Source organism: Entelurus aequoreus, linkage group LG17, assembly GCF_033978785.1.
Source record: "Entelurus aequoreus isolate RoL-2023_Sb linkage group LG17, RoL_Eaeq_v1.1, whole genome shotgun sequence".
Classification (NCBI taxonomy): Eukaryota; Metazoa; Chordata; class Actinopteri; order Syngnathiformes; family Syngnathidae; genus Entelurus; species Entelurus aequoreus.
The window spans coordinates 47,085,653-47,104,925 of NC_084747.1; the positions used below are offsets into that span (position 1 = coordinate 47,085,653).

Genomic DNA, 19,273 nt, shown 5'->3' on the forward strand with positions numbered 1-19,273 from the left:
AAGTTGTAGTTAAAAATATGGAGCCAGAAAACTGCCAGTAAATTTTAGTATTAAAAAAACTTTGTAACATAAAACTTTATTTAAAAAAAAAAGTTGTACTGACACTGGCGTTAAAAAAATATCGAATTGAACTTCTGGTTTTGTATGAGCTATAGACATATATGAACATTGTTCATTTGTTATTTGTCTCCTAAGAAGAAAAAGAACATACAGTGCGTCCACATACTGTTCATCTACTGTAAGGCAGCAAGAGCTTTTTGCCTCAAGTACTTTTCCAAACAGAACACGGCCACGGAGTCAAAGTCTGTGTCGAACTTGTTGGCAAAGAGGTGATGCTGCTCCAAGATCCACTGCAGGTCCCCCACCCCGTAAACACAAATGGCCCTCACGTGCCTGCCCTGACACTCCGGGTACACGGCGTCCTTCATGGCCCTGGCGCCCTCGTGCCACTGCCACTTGACCAGCCGCGCTATGGCGTTGACGTCGGTCATGTCGTACTTGGGGTTGGCCCACGTGGAGCCGGGCACGCCGTGGAGCCTTTGAATGGTCGCCCACAGGAACTCGTCGGGACTGTAGGCGTCCTCGGCCCAGGCTTTCAGCGCCTGGATGCGTTTGTCGTCCAGGACGCTGCGGACGTAACCTCGGCTGACCACCATGTATGCGTTTCCGGAGAGGATTGAGATGTTGAAGGGCGGCGGATCTTTGGGCTTTCCCACCCCCTGCGACAGTAACGTGATAGTCAGTGGAATTAATGCACAATAACACTTTGATTCTTTTGAATTACAAATAGGGATGTCCGATAATGGCTTTTTGCCGATATCCGATATTCCGATGTTGTCCAACTCTTTAATTACCGATACCGATATCAACCGATACCGATATATACTGTCGTGGAATTAACACATTATTATGCCTAATTTGGACAACCAGGTATGGTGAAGATAAGGTCCTTTTTTTAAAAATTAATAAAATAAAATAAGATAAATAAATTAAAAACATTTTTTTGAATAAAAAAGAAAGTAAAACAATATAAAAACAGTTACATAGAAACTAGTAATTAATGAAAATTAGTAAAATTAACTGTTAAAGGTTAGTACTATTAGTGGACCAGCAGCACGCACAATCATGTGTGCTTACGGACTGTATCCCTTGCAGACTGTATTGATATATATTGATATATAATGTAGGAACCACAATATTAATAACAGAAGGAAACAACCCTTTTGTGTGAATGAGTGTGAATGGGGGAGGGAGGTTTTTTGGGTTGGTGCACTAATTGTAAGTGCATCTTGTGTTTTGTATGTTGATTTAATAAAAAAATTTAAAAAAATTAAAACAAAATTTAAAAAAAGATACCGATAATAAAAAAAACGATACAGATAATTTCCGATATTACATTTTAAAGCATTTATCGGCCGATAATATCGGCAGGCCGATATTATCGGACATCTCTAATTACAAACGTACAAATTAAACCCTCAGGGTGTCCTGGTACAACAGCCTTGAGTATTGGCAGACAACATATCAGATACCAATCATCAATCAATCAATCAATCAATGTTTATTTATATAGCCCTAAATCACAAGTGTCTCAAAGGGCTGCCACTAGAGATGTCCGATAATATCGGCCTGCCGATATTATCGGCCGATAAATGCGTTAAAATGTAATATCGGAAATTATCGGTATCTGTTTTTTTATTATCAGTATCGTTTTTTGTGTGTGTTTTTTTTACACTCATTCACACAAAAGGGTTGTTTCTTTCTGTTATTAATATTCTGGTTCCTACATTATATATCAATATATATCAATACAGTCTGCAAGGGATACAGTCCGTAAGCACACAAGATTGTGCGTGCTGCTGGTCCACTAATAGTACTAACCTTTAACAGTTAATTTTACTAATTTTCATTAATTACTAGTTTCAATGTAACTGTTTTTATATTGTTTTACTTTCTTTTTTATTCAAGAAAATGTTTTTAATTTATTTATCTTATTTTATTTTATAATTTTTTTTAAAAAAGTACCTTATCTTCACCATGCCTGGTTGTCCAAATTAAGCATAATAATGTGTTAATTCCACGACTGTATATATCGGTTGATATCAGTATCGGTTGATATCGGTATCGGTAATTAAAGAGTTGGACAATATCGGAATATCGGATATCGGCAAAAAGCCATTATCGGACATCCCTAGCTGCCACCCAATCATGCATGCTTGTCTTATTTTGGAGTGTGGAATGTTTGAAAAGGTACGATGAAGTGAAATGACTCAAACTGAAAACAAATGGTCCAAAAAAGAAAAAATCTGCACAATTTACGGTAAAATACCGGCAGTTGTGGTTGCCAGGAAATCACCGTGAAAAATACTATGTATGGGACATTACAGTGCAAAAAGTCAGTGTTCAAAAACAAGAAAAAAAAATACAAAAATGAGGGGTATTTTATTTGAACTAAGCAAAATTATCTGCCAATAGAACAAGAAAATTTGGCTTGTCAAGACTTTCCAAAACAAGTAAAATTAGCTAACCTCAATGAACCCCAAAATACCTTGAAATAAGTATATTCTCACTAATAACAAGTGCACTTTTCTTGGTAGAAAAAAAAAGAGGGACCTTTTTGCTCAATATGTTGAAAATTATTCTTAAATGAAGTAAATGCTAGTGCCATTATCTTGACATAATGATATGCGCTCGGCATTACATTTCTTGAAACCAGCAAACTTATACTAAAAACTAATTTATTGTTCTTAATGGAAAGGCAATAAGGCAACCGCTTGTTGCTCTCGGGGTCTCCTAGCCACTCAGGCAAATCATATGGTCTAAAAATGCATTTTTCCATGGATAACATGACATCATCGCGCCAAGTGCGTGCTCTTTCAGTCAATTAGTGCGCATATATACAGCCCGGCCCCTGGCCAAAATTTTTTAAATTGTAATTTTGGGGAATTTATCTGAATGTGCATGAACTATTTCTGTTCAAAATTGTCAGAAATGTCACATCTTAAATGTTTAAATATTAACTGTCAGTTTACTGTACTGTGCCAACTGTACTACTATATGAGTACGTGTTTTCTATTGTTTCATTGCAAAATCCAGATTTTTTTTTTTCATGCTTGAAGTAAGAAATTATTACTTTAAAAAAGTAGTTTTATACTTGTGAGTGTTGATGACACAGCTTTGCAACAGTTGATATTCTAGTTTCAAGCATGTTTTACTCAATATAGGTCATCAAATCTCAGCAACAAGCTGTAATATGATAATATTTAGGACCAAAACACTTAAAACAAGTAAAACACTCTAACAAAAAATCTGCTTAGTGAGAAGAATTATCTTATCGGACAGAAAATAAGCAAATATCACCCTTATTTGAGATATTTCATCTTACTTAGATTTCAGTTTTTGCGGTGATTACGGTATGAAAAATAGCTAAAATATTGTAACCTGTTTACAAAAAATGAAATCTACATAATTTACGGTAAAATACTGGCAGTTGTTTGCCAGGAACTCTCCGTAACACAAGTTAGGGCCAGTTTTTGTCACGATCGGGGCGCATGATGATTGCGGGATCGTTCCTCCAAATGCAACACGGACACTCCGGACGAAAAAACGTGAAGGTAGGAATATGATTTATTGTCATAAATCCTACACATTACAAAAAGACAGGAACCAAATAGAAGGAAAGCGTGCCGTTCGCACGAGAAGCCACAGAACCAAAACTTAGCACATGAATCATTAGCTCGAAAACAGGAATACCAAGGTGACTTTGCAAGGAAGCCAGGACGAGTGAGGCTTAAATAGTGTCCCTTCATTAGACACAGGTGTGTCCCAAACAACAGAGGCAGGTGAAAATCATAAGTAACCATAGTGACAAAACAAACAAGGAAGTGCAACCAGGAACTAAAGAAGTCCAAAACTAACAGAACATAACTAAACTATCCGGACCACGGATCATGACAGTTTTAGTGTTGTCAATCAGCCTATCCCCAGGTGCTTGTCTTTGGAGGAAGCCGGTGTGTCCGAAGAGAAATTTGTATGTATGCCCTGTATGTATGCTGTAGTGTGCTTAGCTGTTGCGTAGCTGCTTGCTCTTAGTAGCCTTTAGCCTACCACGTTTGCCTTTTGTAGATGGTTCCACTAAAATACAAGATAAGACCAACCTTGCGTGCTTATTGGAGGACATTTTAGCTTTGCACAAATAAACACTCTGCAGGACTGCGCTGATATAATTCCGATGCTATTTTTTTTCTTTCTGTCTTGCCTCTGGTGAGGGCGGTCACATTTTTTTCCGCTCCCTTCTTCTCCCTGCTTGCTCTCTTTGTTTTGTCTCGTCTACACTTTTTTGAAACCTCTTTCTTTGCGCTGTCCTCCAAATCTAAACATCAGACATGGAAATGATCAGCTGGACTCTCGACTCAATTGACAAAATCTTTTCGACGAGGAAAAGAGGTTCTGGGGAGCCCGGCTGCCCTGTAGGAACCATTGCTGCGGGGTACGTGATAGATTCCTGGGATAAATGGAGAATCATGTGCCTCTCAGTCCTTTCCATTGAGGACGTGGAAGACATCTACCTATTTGGAACCGTGATCGCGGGGCACCTGCTGATCGGGCTGGGCATTGCTCTGGTGTATCGTCAAATTCGTAAGACGATGGCAGCCACTCAAGGGGCCCAAAGGCTGTTCGTCGCAATGGAAGGTTTGGGCCGGGCTGTGGGATCCCAGACTTGGGCGATTTCTGAACTGAATCGCAAGATGGATCACATCATTGAAAATCTGGTTGAAAGGGAAAAATTGGATATGAGCATGGACAAGCCATTGTAATGTCTGCTCGCGGGAAAACAAAAATCCTAATCTACGATTTCACTCCCTCGTATAGCCTTGGCTGTTCTGAAAACATCCCCGAGGACACCTCAATGATGGACGCTTTTGACCTCCCTCCCTCCTCAACGACAGCTGGAGTCGAAATTTTGCTTGCATGCAGACGGCCCCAGGCCTATGGACACTACATCAACACACCCAAGACAATGGGCATATACACACACACACACACACACACACACACACACACACACACACACACACCCTCCCCCACCCCACGCCTTCACCACCGCTTGATTCCCCTTCGGGGTGATGGACGGCTGGCAGCGCTTCATAGCAGCAGTCGACCTCCAGGGTCCCAACTCCCCCCTCTGTTGCGAGTTGTCGTGATTAAATGTAACGTGTTTATGTGTGCATGGCATGGAGGTTTTTTCCCACTTCAGACTAGGCCCCCTTAGGAGCCCAGTCTAGATTGTATTTTTTTTACTCATCTTCTTCCCCAGCGTTTTACCTTTTTCCCACCTTTTACGGGACGCCTCGTAGCGACCCATCAGCGTTCCTGTTCTGTAACCCTGTACACTGTTTGTTTGTCTAATCTTGAACGGGTTTGTGCTGAATACATAGTTTTGTTGTGCTTGTGCAATGACAATAAAGACCTATCCTATCCTGTCCTATCCTATTCTATCCAGTACTCAATTTTCTCAGATTTCGTAAGGTTCTCCTCTTGTAATGCACCCGTCAACCTTTGTCCCAAAACGTTTAGAACCAACTATAGGTTGAGTTCCACATTCCCGTTCATTGAAGCTTAAACCCATACCTTGAGTTGTCCATCAACTATCTGGTGAACATTTTGCACCCGCCACACCTTCCCCTTGGGCATCTTCTCAGACTCCAAGCTGTTGGCTCCGTTCAGCGCCCGGAGGGCTCGCACCATCTCCAAGTTGGTCTTGAGAGGAAAGTCCTGTCCGCACAGGTTGATGAAGTACTTCCACGTGGCGCTGGCCTCGAAGAGGTCCGCCATGCAGTGGAGGTCCGCCTGCACGCGGGACCAGCTGGCGTACACCACGCTCTCGGAGCGGCTGGCCAGGAAGACGTTCGGGAAGCAGGAGGCGATGGACGTGACGGCCGAGAGCACGGACGCCGAGGCTTTTTTGTCCACGTGGACGCAGTAAAAGTTTTGAGGCGTGTAAATTGCCCGGAGCAGACGCTCAAAATTCTGCACCTGTAGGATGGAAAAGTGATTATCTGTCAATAGACTCAAATACTCCATTTCCCATCATGTAACACACCAAATACCGTAGAATGCGGTAAATGCCCAGACTGCATGAAAAAAAAAATACAAAAATGGGGGTATTTTATTAGAACTAAGCAAAATTATCTGCCAATAGAACAAGAAAATTTGGCTTGTCAAGACTTTCCAAAACAAGTAAAATTAGCTAACCTCAATGAACCCAAAAATACATTAAAATAAGTATATTCTCATTAATAACAACTGTACTACTATATGAGTGTGTATTTTCTATTGTTTCATTGAAAATAAAACCGCAAAGTCCATTTGGCTGTCATCTGTTTTAATTATGAGACACAATTGTGTCAAAGTCATGTTTTTTTTTTGTTCATGCTTGAAATAAGAAATGATTACTTTACAAAAGTAGTTTTATACTTGTGAGTGTTGATGACACAGCTTTGCAACAGTTGATATTCTAGTTTCAAGCATTTTTTACTCAATATACACTACCGTTCAAAAGTTTGGGGTCACCCAAACAATTTTGTGGAATAGCCTTCATTTCTGAGAACAAGAATAGACTGTCGAGTTTCAGATGAAAGTTCTCTTTTTCTGGCCATTTTGAGCGTTTCATTGACCCCACAAATGTGATGCTCCAGAAACTCAATCTGCTCAAAGGAAGGTCAGTTTTGTAGCTTCTGTAACGAGCTAAACTGTTTTCAGATGTGTGAACATGATTGCACAAGGGTTTTCTAATCATCAATTAGCCTTCTGAGCCAATGAGCAAACACATTGTACCATTAGAACACTGGAGTGATAGTTGCTGGAAATGGGCCTCTATACACCTATGTAGATATTGCACCAAAAACCAGACATTTGCAGCTAGAATAGTCATTTACCACATTAGCAATGTATGGAGTGTATTTCTGTAAAGTTAAGACTAGTTTAAAGTTATCTTCATTGAAAAGTACAGTGCTTTTTCTTCAAAAATAAGGACATTTCAATGTGACCCCAAACTTTTGAACGGTAGTGTAGGTCATCAAATCTCAGCAACAAGCTGTAATATCTTACTGAGATCATTTAGGACCAAAACCCTTAAAAAAAGTAAAACACTCTAACATAAAATCTGCTTAGTGAGAAGAATGATCTTATCAGACAGAAAATAAGCAAATATCACCCTTATTTGAGATATTTCATCTTACTTAGATTTCAGTTTTTGCAGTGTATGGAACTCTCTACTTGACACTTTGAAAAGTATACCTGCACACTGCAAAAAGTCAGTGTTCAAAAACAAGAAAAAAAATTACAAAAATTAGGGGTATTTTATTTGAACTAAGCAAAATTATCTGCCAATAGAACAAGAAAATTCGGCTTGTCGAGACTTTCCAAAACAAGTCAAATTAGCTAACCTCAATTAACCCAAAAATACCTTAAAATAAGTATATTTTCACTAATAACAAGTGCACTTTTTTTGGTAGAAAGAAAAAATTAGACCTTTTTGCTCAATATGTTGAAAAATATTCTTAAATTAAGTAAATGCTAGTGCCATTATCTTGACATAATGATATGCGCTCGGCATCATGATTTTTTTGTTCATGCTTGAAGTAAGAAATTATTACCGTATTTTCCCCACTATAAGGCGCACCTAAAAACCTCAAATTTTCTCAAACGCTGACAGTGCGCCTTATAATCCGGTGCGCCTTATATATGGACCAATATTGAGCCACAACAAACCTAAACTTCATTTTCATAAAGTTTAGGTCTCGCAACTACGGTAAACGGCCGCCAACTTCATTTTCCCCCGTAGAAGAAGAACTTCTTCTTCTATGGTAAGCAGCCGCCCCCGTAGAAGAAGAAGAAGTGCATGCTGGGATATACACTACCGTTCAAAAGTTTGGGGTCACATTGAAATGTCCTTATTTTTGAAGGAAAAGCACTTTAAACTAGTCTTAATTTTAAAGAAATACACTCTATACATTGCTAATGTGGTAAATGACTATTCTAGCTGCAAATGTCTGGTTTTTGGTGCAATATCTACATAGGTGTAGATAGGTGCCCATTTACAGCAACTATCACTCCAGTGTTCTAGTGGTACAATGTGTTTGCTCATTGGCTCAGAAGGCTAATTGATGATTAGAAAACCCTTGTGCAATCATGTTCACACATCTGAAAACAGTTTAGTTCGTTACAGAAGCTACAAAACTGACCTTCCTTTGAGCAGATTGAGTTTCTGGAGCATCACATTTGTGGGGTCAATCAAACGCTCAAAATGGCCAGAAAAAGATAACTTTTATCTGAAACTCGACAGTCTATTCTTGTTCTTAGAAATGAAGGCTATTCCACAAAATTGTTTGGGTGACCCCAAACTTTTGAACGGTAGTGTATGACGTTCCATTTGTGTGTTTATGTAAAGACCCCAAAATGGCTCCTATTAAGAGACACGCTCACGACGCAGAGTTTAAACTCATGGCGATCAGTCACGCAGTAGAACACGGATGACAGAAGGCGAAAACACGTTCACCAAGACAGGGAGACAGCGCCGGACGACATACGCCACTATCTGCCAGTGGATCGTAAATGCCTGGGCTGATATATCAGTCTCAACTGTTAGGAAGGCAGGAATTGTCACTGAACTGCTAGACAACAGCAGCGACACTGACTCCATTAATAAGGACTTCGAAGAGACGGAGCCGGGGCATGTTGGATGCCGTATTCGCCCCACTGTTTCATTCGGACACTGAAGAAGAAGAATTCGAGGGATTTGTGGATGAGGAATAACTTAATAAAGTGAGCTTTACATGTTTATTTTGTGTGTAGTGTTGTGTGACATTAACATTTGAGCAACGTTGAGTTATTGATATATTGTTATTGCTCTGCACTATTTCGAGTGTTACTATATTGTGTTTGATTTACCGTAACACGAGTTCATTCATTTTGGGAGTGAACAGCATTGGCGTTGTTAGGCCTATTTTAGGGGGGCTCAAGCCCCCCTAAAATGTTCTAAAGCCCCCCTAAATAATTTGGTGTTAAAAAAAAAATTTTTTTTTTTTTTTTTTTTTTTTACAAATACATGTACATGCCTACATAGTCATTATAAAGTGGCCCGAATATGAGTTTGAATAAATAATCATATAACCTGTCATTATTCACTCAGTTTCCCCTCACTTCACAGCGTAAGGTAGAGAGCCCCTTTAGTGCGTCGGTATCCAATCCATTCCACTTGTTCATATAGAAAATGCCCAAATCACTCAAAATCCAGTTCGCATTTTCTCTGCGACCTTGCTTGCGGTCCTGCAGGTGTACGAAGCACATTAGCACACAGCACTGCAGAACAAGAACCTTGTGTCTGCAATTGTAAATAATTTAGTTTTTAAGTTTTGTGTTTCTTGTAGAATCTATATAAAGTAATATAAATTAGCCTATTGTTAAAATAATGAAAAAAACATCATTAAATATATTTGTTTTATTGTATTGTTACAATAATAGCTGTTGAATTATTATAGGATGGCTTGTTAAACATTTCATAGGATTTTCAGAGGGTGGAAAAACCAAGACATTTAATATAAAATGTAAAATGAATAAATACATAAAAAGAAAAAGAAAAAAAATGGTTAAAAGCCATCGTCCCGTGCATTTTTTTTACCGTCCCTGGGACGACGGGACTACGTTAATCTCAAACCCTGGAAGTTACATTTTATTGTTTGCATTATTTGTTTCAGCATTGCACTTTGAAGATGGTCCCTCAGCTCTTTGACAGCTTTGGCTCTTTTTCAGATCAGCAGACGGACTCTAAGTCTTTCTTATTTACAGTATATATAAATGTTTCTCATTTCTATTCAGACTTCCATATATATTTAATTTCCTTAACGGCTTGCCATAATATATGTATATAAATATATTATATACAAGCCAAATTATCCAAAACCAGATATTACTTTAATTCAAGTAATTAAGTAATATTTCCAGGGCTTGAATTTACAACCATTTTAGTCACATATGTGTCCAAAATGTAATCTGTGCAACTTCAAAATATTTGGGAACAAACAATTACTGTGTTGTGAGCTAAAGTGGTGGCATTAGCCTCTATGTTGTGAATGAATAACATAGAGGCTAATGCCATGACTTTCATTGTGTTTCAGTGTATCTTGAAGGATCATGCAAGTCATTGTTTCTTGTTGATGCTGTAAACAAAATGTCACTGTGCAAACCCATGTTTGTTGTTGTACTGAACACAGATTGAAAATAAACCCACTGAAATAATAATAATAACAATGAATAATTTCTAAGTCTTTGTTAGCCGTTTGTGAAGTTTTGTGCTCGTGCGCTACGTTCGCTCGCATCCTGTGCATCTCCTGGGGGGCTAAGCCCCCCCTGTCCTTAAAAGCTAGTGACGCCCCTGGTGAACAGAGTTGTCAGAACGCTGGTTTGTAATCTATTCAGCGCAACTCCGTCTAATGGATGCATAGGTGCGCCTTATAATCCGGTGCGCCTCATATATGAACAAAGTTTTGAAATATGCCATTCATTGAAGGTGCGCCTTATAATCCGGTGCGCCTTATAGTGCGGAAAATACGGTACTTTAAAAAAGTAGTTTTATACATGTTCGGTTTTGGACTCTTTGTGCACTCTTGTTTGTTTTGTCACCATAGCAACCCATTAGTTTTCACCTGTCATGTCACGCACCTGTCTCACGCTTTGCACTCGCACACCTGTCACTGATCATGTCACTGCTATTCAAGCCTGTCCGTTTCTGTTGTTCGTCCTGGTGACATTATCCTTTCATACCATGCTACTTCTGACACCCCTGCTACCTCTGTTTGTCTTCATGCTACCATAGTTCCATGCCAAGTAAGTTTTTGTTTATTGCTCATAGTTTCTGCCTTTGTGCAAGTTTTGTTTCATTAGTCAAGTTTGTTCTCCGCCATTGCGCGCGCCTTTTGTTTGCTTCCTTTTTTTGTAGTCTGTTAGTGTTTAAAATAAAAGATGTACTTACATTCACGCCTTGCCCGCGCCAACTTTCCTTTGCATTCCGGGAAAACAAAACACCCCAAGGACCACGTACTGACAGATTTCAGTTTTTGCAGTGCACTTGTCACTTTCAAAAAACAAACAAAATTGTGGCTAGTTGAGCAACAATCGTGTTCCCATGTTTAGTTTTTACTAATTGGTTTTTAGCTAGTCTGCACTTTGTCTGTGTTATTATTATTATTATTGGCTTTTATCTAGTTTGCACTTGTATTATTACTATTATCGACTCCTCTTTGCCTTATTCTTTTTATTTTCCTATTTTTAATGATGTTAGATCTGTGTTGTTGTTGTTGGGGACAAGTGTTGTAAATTAGCTTAGGCTACAAACACTATGATGCATACATTGGATAACTGTTTCAGATATCTAGGTTTCTGTATCCGTCCCTATTTCAAATAAACCTTTATCTATATAAGTCTAAGTAGAGTATTGAATTAAAAATGTTATTGAAACCAATTAAGCTTGAAAAAAAATGACATTTCAAAATATTTGAATCTTTAGTTACAAATAATTAGAGCTAGGAAAAACAAGTGAATTTGTGATTAATCACAGAAAAATATAACATTAATCATGTATACACACAGATTAGGGGCCTAGTGGTTAGAGTGTCCGCCCTGAGATCGGTAGGTCGTGAGTTCAAACCCCGGCCGAGTCATACCAAAGACTATAAAAATGGGACCCGTTACCTCCCTGCTTGGCACACAGCATCAAGGGTTGGAATTGAGGGTTAAATCACCAAAAATGATTCCCGGGCGTGGACCCCGCTGCTGCTCGCTGCTCCCCTCACCTCCCAGGGGGTGATCAAGGGTGATGGGTCAAATGCAGAGAATAATTTCGCCACACCTAGTGTGTGTGTGACAATCATTGGTACTTTAACTCTTTGTAACTTTATTAATCATGCGATTTATTTCGACCATACATTTAAACAATGTACAATTTAATGGACAGTTTGCTTTGAAATGATAAGTCAGACATTTATTTTTATTCCAACAAAAAGTTTGTAAATGTATGATAATATCATATTTGTTACAATATGAGGAAACACGAAACTAACAGTCATTTATTATTATTACAGCATCTATTTTTATTTTAAGAAAGACAAATGTAGTTTGTTACTTCATATTATTCATATATTATTGAGCCCTGCGATGAGGTGGCGACTTGTCCAGGGTGTGCCCCACCTTCCGCCCGAATGCAGCTGAGATAGGCTCCAGCACCCCCCGCCACCCCGAAAGGGACAAGCGGTAGAAAATGGATGGATGGATGGATGGATGGATGCTCCTATTGCATTCAAAATATTAAAAAAATGTTCCTATGTGACATTCTGTCAATAAAATTGCATTAGTATCAAAATAATGGGGTCTTTTTTTTAAGTTGTTTCAAATTATGCAAGAAAGTATTAACCCGTGATTAACTGTGATTTATTTAAATTCAAATTCAATTAATCTGAACAAATAAAATGATATGATTCATTAATATTATATCTCAAATTCTATATTATGAATGTATTTAAATGTAAAATGTTTTTTATGTGCAGATTTTTACTGTCTTTAATCATGACGAACAAGTTAATTAAGGAAAAATTTAGATTTTGAAACCCGCGCCTGTATTGTGGTTGTGATATATGAGTGGCGTACCTTATGATGGACCACCATGGAGTAAGCCAGGGGGAACTCCTCCTCTTCCTGGCTTAACGGGAATGGTAAATATTTCCTGCTTGCCTGGAATTTCCTGCAATATTCGATAAATAATAATCACAAATCAAATGTATTGTAAATGCTCTAGTCCAGTGGTCCCCAACCACTTGTTGGTACCGGGCTGCACAAGAAATTTTAAAAAATAAATAAATAAAAAAAGAATTTTTATTTTTATTTTTTATTTTTTTTAAATTAAATCAACATAAAAAACACAATATATAGATTATATATCAATACAGTCTGCAGGGATACAGTCCGTAAGCACACATGATTGTATTTCTTTATTAAAAAAATAAAAAAATTAAAAAAAATAAAAAAACCCAGGCTTATCCTAATCCTTCCCCCTTTTCACTTCATAGCTATTACTAACACATACTTCATACAATTTACATCAATGTGTTCTAAATACATCAGTTCTTCTCATAAGTAGTTGAATCAGTTATGATGGGGCCCCTTTAGTACATCACTGACTTACTATGCCCCTACTCTTCAGGTCGCAGCCTCCGGTCTTCAGGCCAGGGTCTTCTAAAGATCCCAAAAACTCGTTTTAAAACCCGTGGAGACCTGGCATTCCAGGCTACAGCTCCCAGACTCTGGAACAATTTGCACCAGTCCCTCCGTGATCTTGACTGTGTTGAAACTTTTAAGAAAACTTCTCTTTTTAGTAAAGCTTTTAGTTAATGCACCTTTTATCTATCATTTTTAATCCACTTTGCATCCTTTTTATGATGCTGCCCCTGTTGTTTTAAATGGAATTGTTTTACTTGACCTATGTTTTGTACAGCGCTCTGTGATTTTATCTGTGAAAAGCGCTTTATAAATAAAATGTACTTACTTACTTAATGAGATGGATAACATTTCATTTTCAATAAATTCATGACATTTTCACCTCACCTCCTGTTATTACTTTACCAAAGCATTGTTCAACCCATCCTTGTGTACTGTTCCACATGTTTTTTCACTATGCTTACTGTAACCAACTGGACCAAACTCACACGCATTACAAACATAGCAGCTAAAATCATCGGCCTACCCACACCCAACATTTCAGATTTAAACCACAGGTCCATCATTCGACCGGCAAACACCGATAGTCCAGGATATCACTCACCCACTACACCGATACATCATCCCACTACCATCAGGGCGCAGGTACAGAACCATCAAATTCCGGAGGGCCCGCCTCAGGAAAAGCCTTACCCCTGCAGCTATAGCCGCCCTTAACAGCAGGCCCGGCCGACCTGTCTGACAAGCCTGTAAATGTGTGTTGGTCATGTATGATGTCTTTTTGTTATTTTTGTTTCGTGATGTGTAATGTCTATCGTTCAAATGTACGGCAGTGAAAATGAATTTCCCCAACGGGGACCAATAAATCTAAATCTAAAAAAAAATCTAAATTATTTTTCTTTGTACTTTGTAAACACTTTTTGTAAACACTAGTTTGAACAGCTTCTTAAAGTGGATCATATTGGTGCTTTGTTTGATTTATTTGCTTAATCCATTCCATAATTTAATTCCACATACTGATATGCTAAATGTTTTAAGTGTTGTACATGCATATAGATGTTTTAAATTACATTTTTCTCTATTATATTATATTATATATTATATTTCTCCTCTTGTTGAGAAGAATTGTTGTACATTCTTGGGTAGCAGGTTATAGTTTTCTTTGTGCATCATTTTAGCTGTTTGCAAATGCACCAAGTCATTGAAGTTCAATATTTTTGATTTAATAAATAAAGGGTTTGTATGTTCTCTACCTCCAACATCATGTATTATTCTAACTAAACTTTTTTGTAACATCGTTAGTGATCGAAGTGTACTTTTGTAGTTATTTCCCCAGATTTCTGCACAATAACTTAGATATGGTAACACTAGTGAGCAGTAAAGAATATGAAATGATTGGTCAAGAACAGACCTCGGCAAAATACGGCTCGTGGGCCACATGCGACCCTTTAAGATTTTCAATCCGGCCCGCCGCACGTTCTACATCATTTTGTTTAGACCTTTAACATCAAAACGGTCGCTGCCATTATCAGATCAGATCAGATAGATCAGATAGGATAGGATTGCACAAGTACAACGAAAGTTTGTTTTCAGCACAAACCCGTTGAAGATTAGTCGCCTTGTGGCGACCCACCAGCGTTCCTGTTCTGTAACCCTGTACACTGTTTGTATGTCTAATCTTCAACGGGTTTGTGCTGAAAACAAAGTTTTGTTGTACTTGTGCAATGACAATAAAGACCTATCTATCTATCTATCTATCTATCTATCTATCTATCTATCTGAAATTCCATTCCGTTTTTTTTTAAAGTGGTCCGTCATAACTTTTTTAGACATTGTGACTTTTGGTATTAGTGTTCCTGACAAAAAGAGACCCAAACACATACTGTTAGGCAGATTTTTACAGCTAAATGTGTATATGTGATTTATACACACATACACATTGGCCCCCCCCAGACACTTTTTTTCTCTCAATGTGGCCCCCCGAGTCAAAATATTTGCCAAGCTCTGGTCTACACTGCAAAAATTCAGTGTTCAAAAAACAAGAAAAAACAAAACAAAAATGAGGGGTATTTTATTTGAACTAAGCAAAATTATCTGCCAATAGAACAAGAAAATTTGGCTTGTCAAGACTTTCCAAAACAAGTCAAATTAGCTAACCTCAATGAACCCCAAAATACTTTAAAATAAGTATATTCTCCCTAATAAGTGCACTTTTCTTGATACAAAAACAAATATGAGACCTTTTTTTTCAATATGTTGAAAAATGTTCTTAAATGAAGTAAATGCTAGTGCCATTATCTTGACATAATGATATGCGCTCGGCATTACATTTCTTGAAACCAGCAAACTTATACTAAAAACTGATTTATTGTTCTTAATGGAAAGGCAACAAGGCAAGCGCTTGTTACTCTCGGGGTCTCCTAGCCGCTCAGGCAAATCATATGGTCTAAAAATGCATTTTTCCATGGATAACATGACATCATCGCGCCAAGTGCGTGCTCTTTCAGTCAATTAGTGCGCCCGGCCAAATTTTTTTTAATTGTAATTTTGAAGAATTTATCTGAATGCGCGTGAACTATTTCTGTTCAAAATTGTTTGAAATGTCACATGTTAAATGTTTAAATAGTCAGTTTACTGTACTGTGCCAACTGTACTACTATATGAGTATGTATTTTAAATGATAAATAAATGATAAATGGGTTATACTTGTATAGCGCTTTTTTACCTTCAAGGTACTCAGAGCGCTTTGACAGTATTTCCACATTCACACACACATTCACACACACATTCACACACTGATGGCAGGAGCTGCCATGCAAGGCGCTAACCAACAGCCATCAGAGGCAAAGGGTGACGTGTCTTGCCCAAGGACACAACGGACGTGACTAGGAAGGTAGAAGGTGGGAATTGAACCCCAGTAACCAGCAACACTCCGATTGCTGGCACAGCCACTCTACCAACTTCGCCACGCTGTCCCTCCATTTTCTATTGTTTCATTGAAAATAAAACCGCAAAGTCCATTTGGCTGTCATCTGTTTTAATTATGAGACACAATTGTGTCAAAGTCATGATTTTTTTTATTTTTTAAAGACATTTTTACTTTGAAAAAGCATTTTTATACTTGTGAGTGTTGATGACACAGCTTTGCAACAGTTGATATTCTAGTTTCAAGCATGTTTTACTCAATATAGGTCATCAAATCTCAGCAACAAGCTGTAATATCTTACTGAGATCATTTAGGACCAAAACACTTAAAACAAGTAAAACACTCTAACATAAAATCTGCTTAGAGAGCAGAATTATCTTATCAGACAGAAAATAAGCAAATATCACCCTTATTTGAGATATTTAATCTTACTTAGATTTCGTTTTTTGCATTGTAGAACATGTTTTGCTTTATTCATTATAGAAATATTTCTTGCCACCATTTGTTGTATATTTCTATATGAGATTTCCGGGTTCATTTTATCATCTATTATTACACTGTAAAGCAATTTATTATTTCTTCCAATTTCTACTCCGTCTATTTGTATTTTTGATTGACTTTCTCTTCTACTGGTACCAAATAAAATGACTTTGGTTTTACTGAGACTGAAAGACAGTCTGTTTTTGTCAAACCGTCTTCTTAATTTATTAATTTCTTGTAACATTATTTGTATTAGCTTCTGTGCGTTCTCTCCTGAACAAAACGTAGTGGTGTTGTCGGCAAATAGTACTAACATTAAGTCTCGGGTGACTCTACAAATGTTGTTTATACAACGATTGAACAATTGTGGTCCCAGTATTGAACCCTGGGGTACCGTATTTTTCGGACTATAAGTCGCAGTTTTTTTCATAGTTTGCGACTTATACTCAGGAGCGACTTATGTGTGAAATTATTAACACATTAGCGTAAAATATCAAATAATATTATTTAGCTCATTCACGTAAGAGACTAGACGTATAAGATTTCATGGGATTTAGCGATTAGGAGTGACAGATTGTTTGGTAAACGTATAGCATGTTCTATATGTTATAGTTATTTGAATGACTCTTACCATAATATGTTACGTTAACATACCAGGCACGTTCTCAGTTGGTTATTTATGCCTCATATAACGTACACTTATTCAGACTGTTGTTCACTATTCTTTATTTATTTTAAATTGCCTTTCAAATGTCTATTCTTGGTGTTGGCTTTTATCAAATAAATTTCCCCCAAAAATGCGACTTATATATGTTTTTTTCCTTCTTTATTATGCATTTTCGGCCGGTGCGACTTATACTCCGGAGCAACATTCCCTCTAAGGTGCGCGCCCGCGCAATGGCGCACTGCTCAAGCGTCCTCTGCGCACAGCAAATATATGCCGCGCACCAAATCAAATCCCATCTGAATTCTAAACAAAATAAACACATACTTTATTCTGTATAATTTTGCAATGCAACTCTGAGTGACAGTGACAACAAGCGGCCCTAACGGTGTTCGTCAACACCGTTCAATTATTGTAACGTCTATCGAGATGCTTCGGGGACAGGAATTATATCGATCACTTTATTGAGCAAAACTGTTTATATTCGGCCATAACCACACCAAAACATGAGTAAAAAACTTCTATTTCGAAAAACTAGTCATTTTCTGCAGTACAAACCAGGCCAAAACCAACTTGTCATCTGTCACCAACACGCATACCACTAAGCCACTGGTGCGTTTATGGCCACACAAAAAGTCGGACAACTCAAACACCACACAAAGTTACACTATGACTCCTCAGTCATACATGTGCTTATTCTACTGTCATTTATTATTAATGTTAATTTATTGATATTAATCATGGAATGCTGTTACTAGAGAAAGTTACAGGAATGCACACTTCATCCTATGCTTACATTTCATTGTGCAACATGAGGATGTTTAAGGGGAACTAAATGTGATCTCTGAAAGGGGTACAAATGATTTCCAAAGCAGGACCCCCACCCAGACATATTGTACAATACTAATCCATAGCTTATGAAAAACAAGATTTCTTTTATTTTCATTACAAGTTGGCCAAATCACTAATATTACTAAATAATCTCATGAAAATTACTCCTGTCATTTGAGTGTTATAATAAAAGATTGGTTTGAGACAGGTGTGCTGCTGGTATTGCCACGTGTGATGTTGCTCACATGTTCTCCACTGAATGCTCAGGGAGTTTTTGTGTTTGCTCACACACATGAACAATTAGAGGGAACATTGCTCCGGAGCGACTTATACTCCGAAAAATACGGTACACCGCAAGATATCTCTAGCTCTGTTGATATATTTTCACCTGGCTTCACGTATTCCTGTTCCCGTTGGTTAAGTAGCTCATGCTCTCCAAAGTTTTTTTTCCAAATAAAGTTGTTTTTTGAGTTTTCAGCAGCCTTTCCAATCACCCCCCCTGCTTCGTTATGAACTCACCTGCAGTCTTTAGTGGCATTGGTGTAAAACTCATCAGGGACGTTGACCCTCTTGCGGAAGTCCTTGGTAAGGGTCAGTAACTTGGCTCGCTCCAGCGCCTCCTGCTCTCCCTGCAGGATGGCCGAGCAGTCACAAACCTTCTCCGGGTTTTCGTCCTCATCCGTGTAGTCCAACGAGCCGTACCTGAGGTGGTAGGTGAGACTCCTGCTCTTCTTGGGGCTGTAGAGTAGGGAAAGGATGCACAGTGAGCCCACAATGATGGCCATCTTTAGCCACGGACGGCAGCGTCTTTGTAGTCTCATAGCTGAGAAGACGCTGGGACATTTGATCGTAATGAATAACTCTGAAGTAGGGGGAAATGTCCACCAAAGGCTTTATGGGAACTTCCTTATAGCTGCTTGGTCACCCTTAGAAACCAGATAAGACGAGCACACACATTGGCTGATGAAACACTTTAAACAGGTGTTGGACAAGCCCACGATAAAGTCCATATCACTCATCTTGGACATTTTCAACATTTTCCCACACAACACCACTTACTAACATGGGCTATATCAGTGCAATGGATCTCATAAAACCTCAAA

The 19,273-nt window shown here is 38.3% G+C and overlaps 1 protein-coding gene across 1 annotated transcript; it reads right to left on the bottom strand.

Annotated features, from left to right (window-relative positions):
• Positions 1-233: 233 nt before the first annotated feature.
• Positions 234-18,955, bottom strand: LOC133631814 (beta-1,3-galactosyl-O-glycosyl-glycoprotein beta-1,6-N-acetylglucosaminyltransferase-like). Its single transcript, XM_062023973.1, has 4 exons — positions 18,690-18,955; positions 12,703-12,796; positions 5,632-6,036; positions 234-719 (listed from the first exon to the last, which is right to left on the bottom strand). Exons 1-4 carry the CDS (start codon positions 18,953-18,955, stop codon positions 234-236), a joined length of 1,251 nt encoding a protein of 416 aa, XP_061879957.1.
• Between the last annotated feature and the right edge of the window lie 318 nt (positions 18,956-19,273).

Excerpts from the sequence above, each read along its gene's own strand:
- LOC133631814 (XM_062023973.1), bottom strand. The coding sequence starts at position 18,955 with ATGGCCATCATTGTGGGCTCACTGTGCATCCTTTCCCTACTCTACAGC. Across the intron at positions 12,797-18,689 it reads AATGCCACTAAAGACTGCAG|GAAATTCCAGGCAAGCAGGA; the intron begins GTGAGTTCATAA and ends CGAATATTGCAG. Across the intron at positions 6,037-12,702 it reads CCATGGTGGTCCATCATAAG|GTGCAGAATTTTGAGCGTCT; the intron begins GTACGCCACTCA and ends TCCATCCTACAG.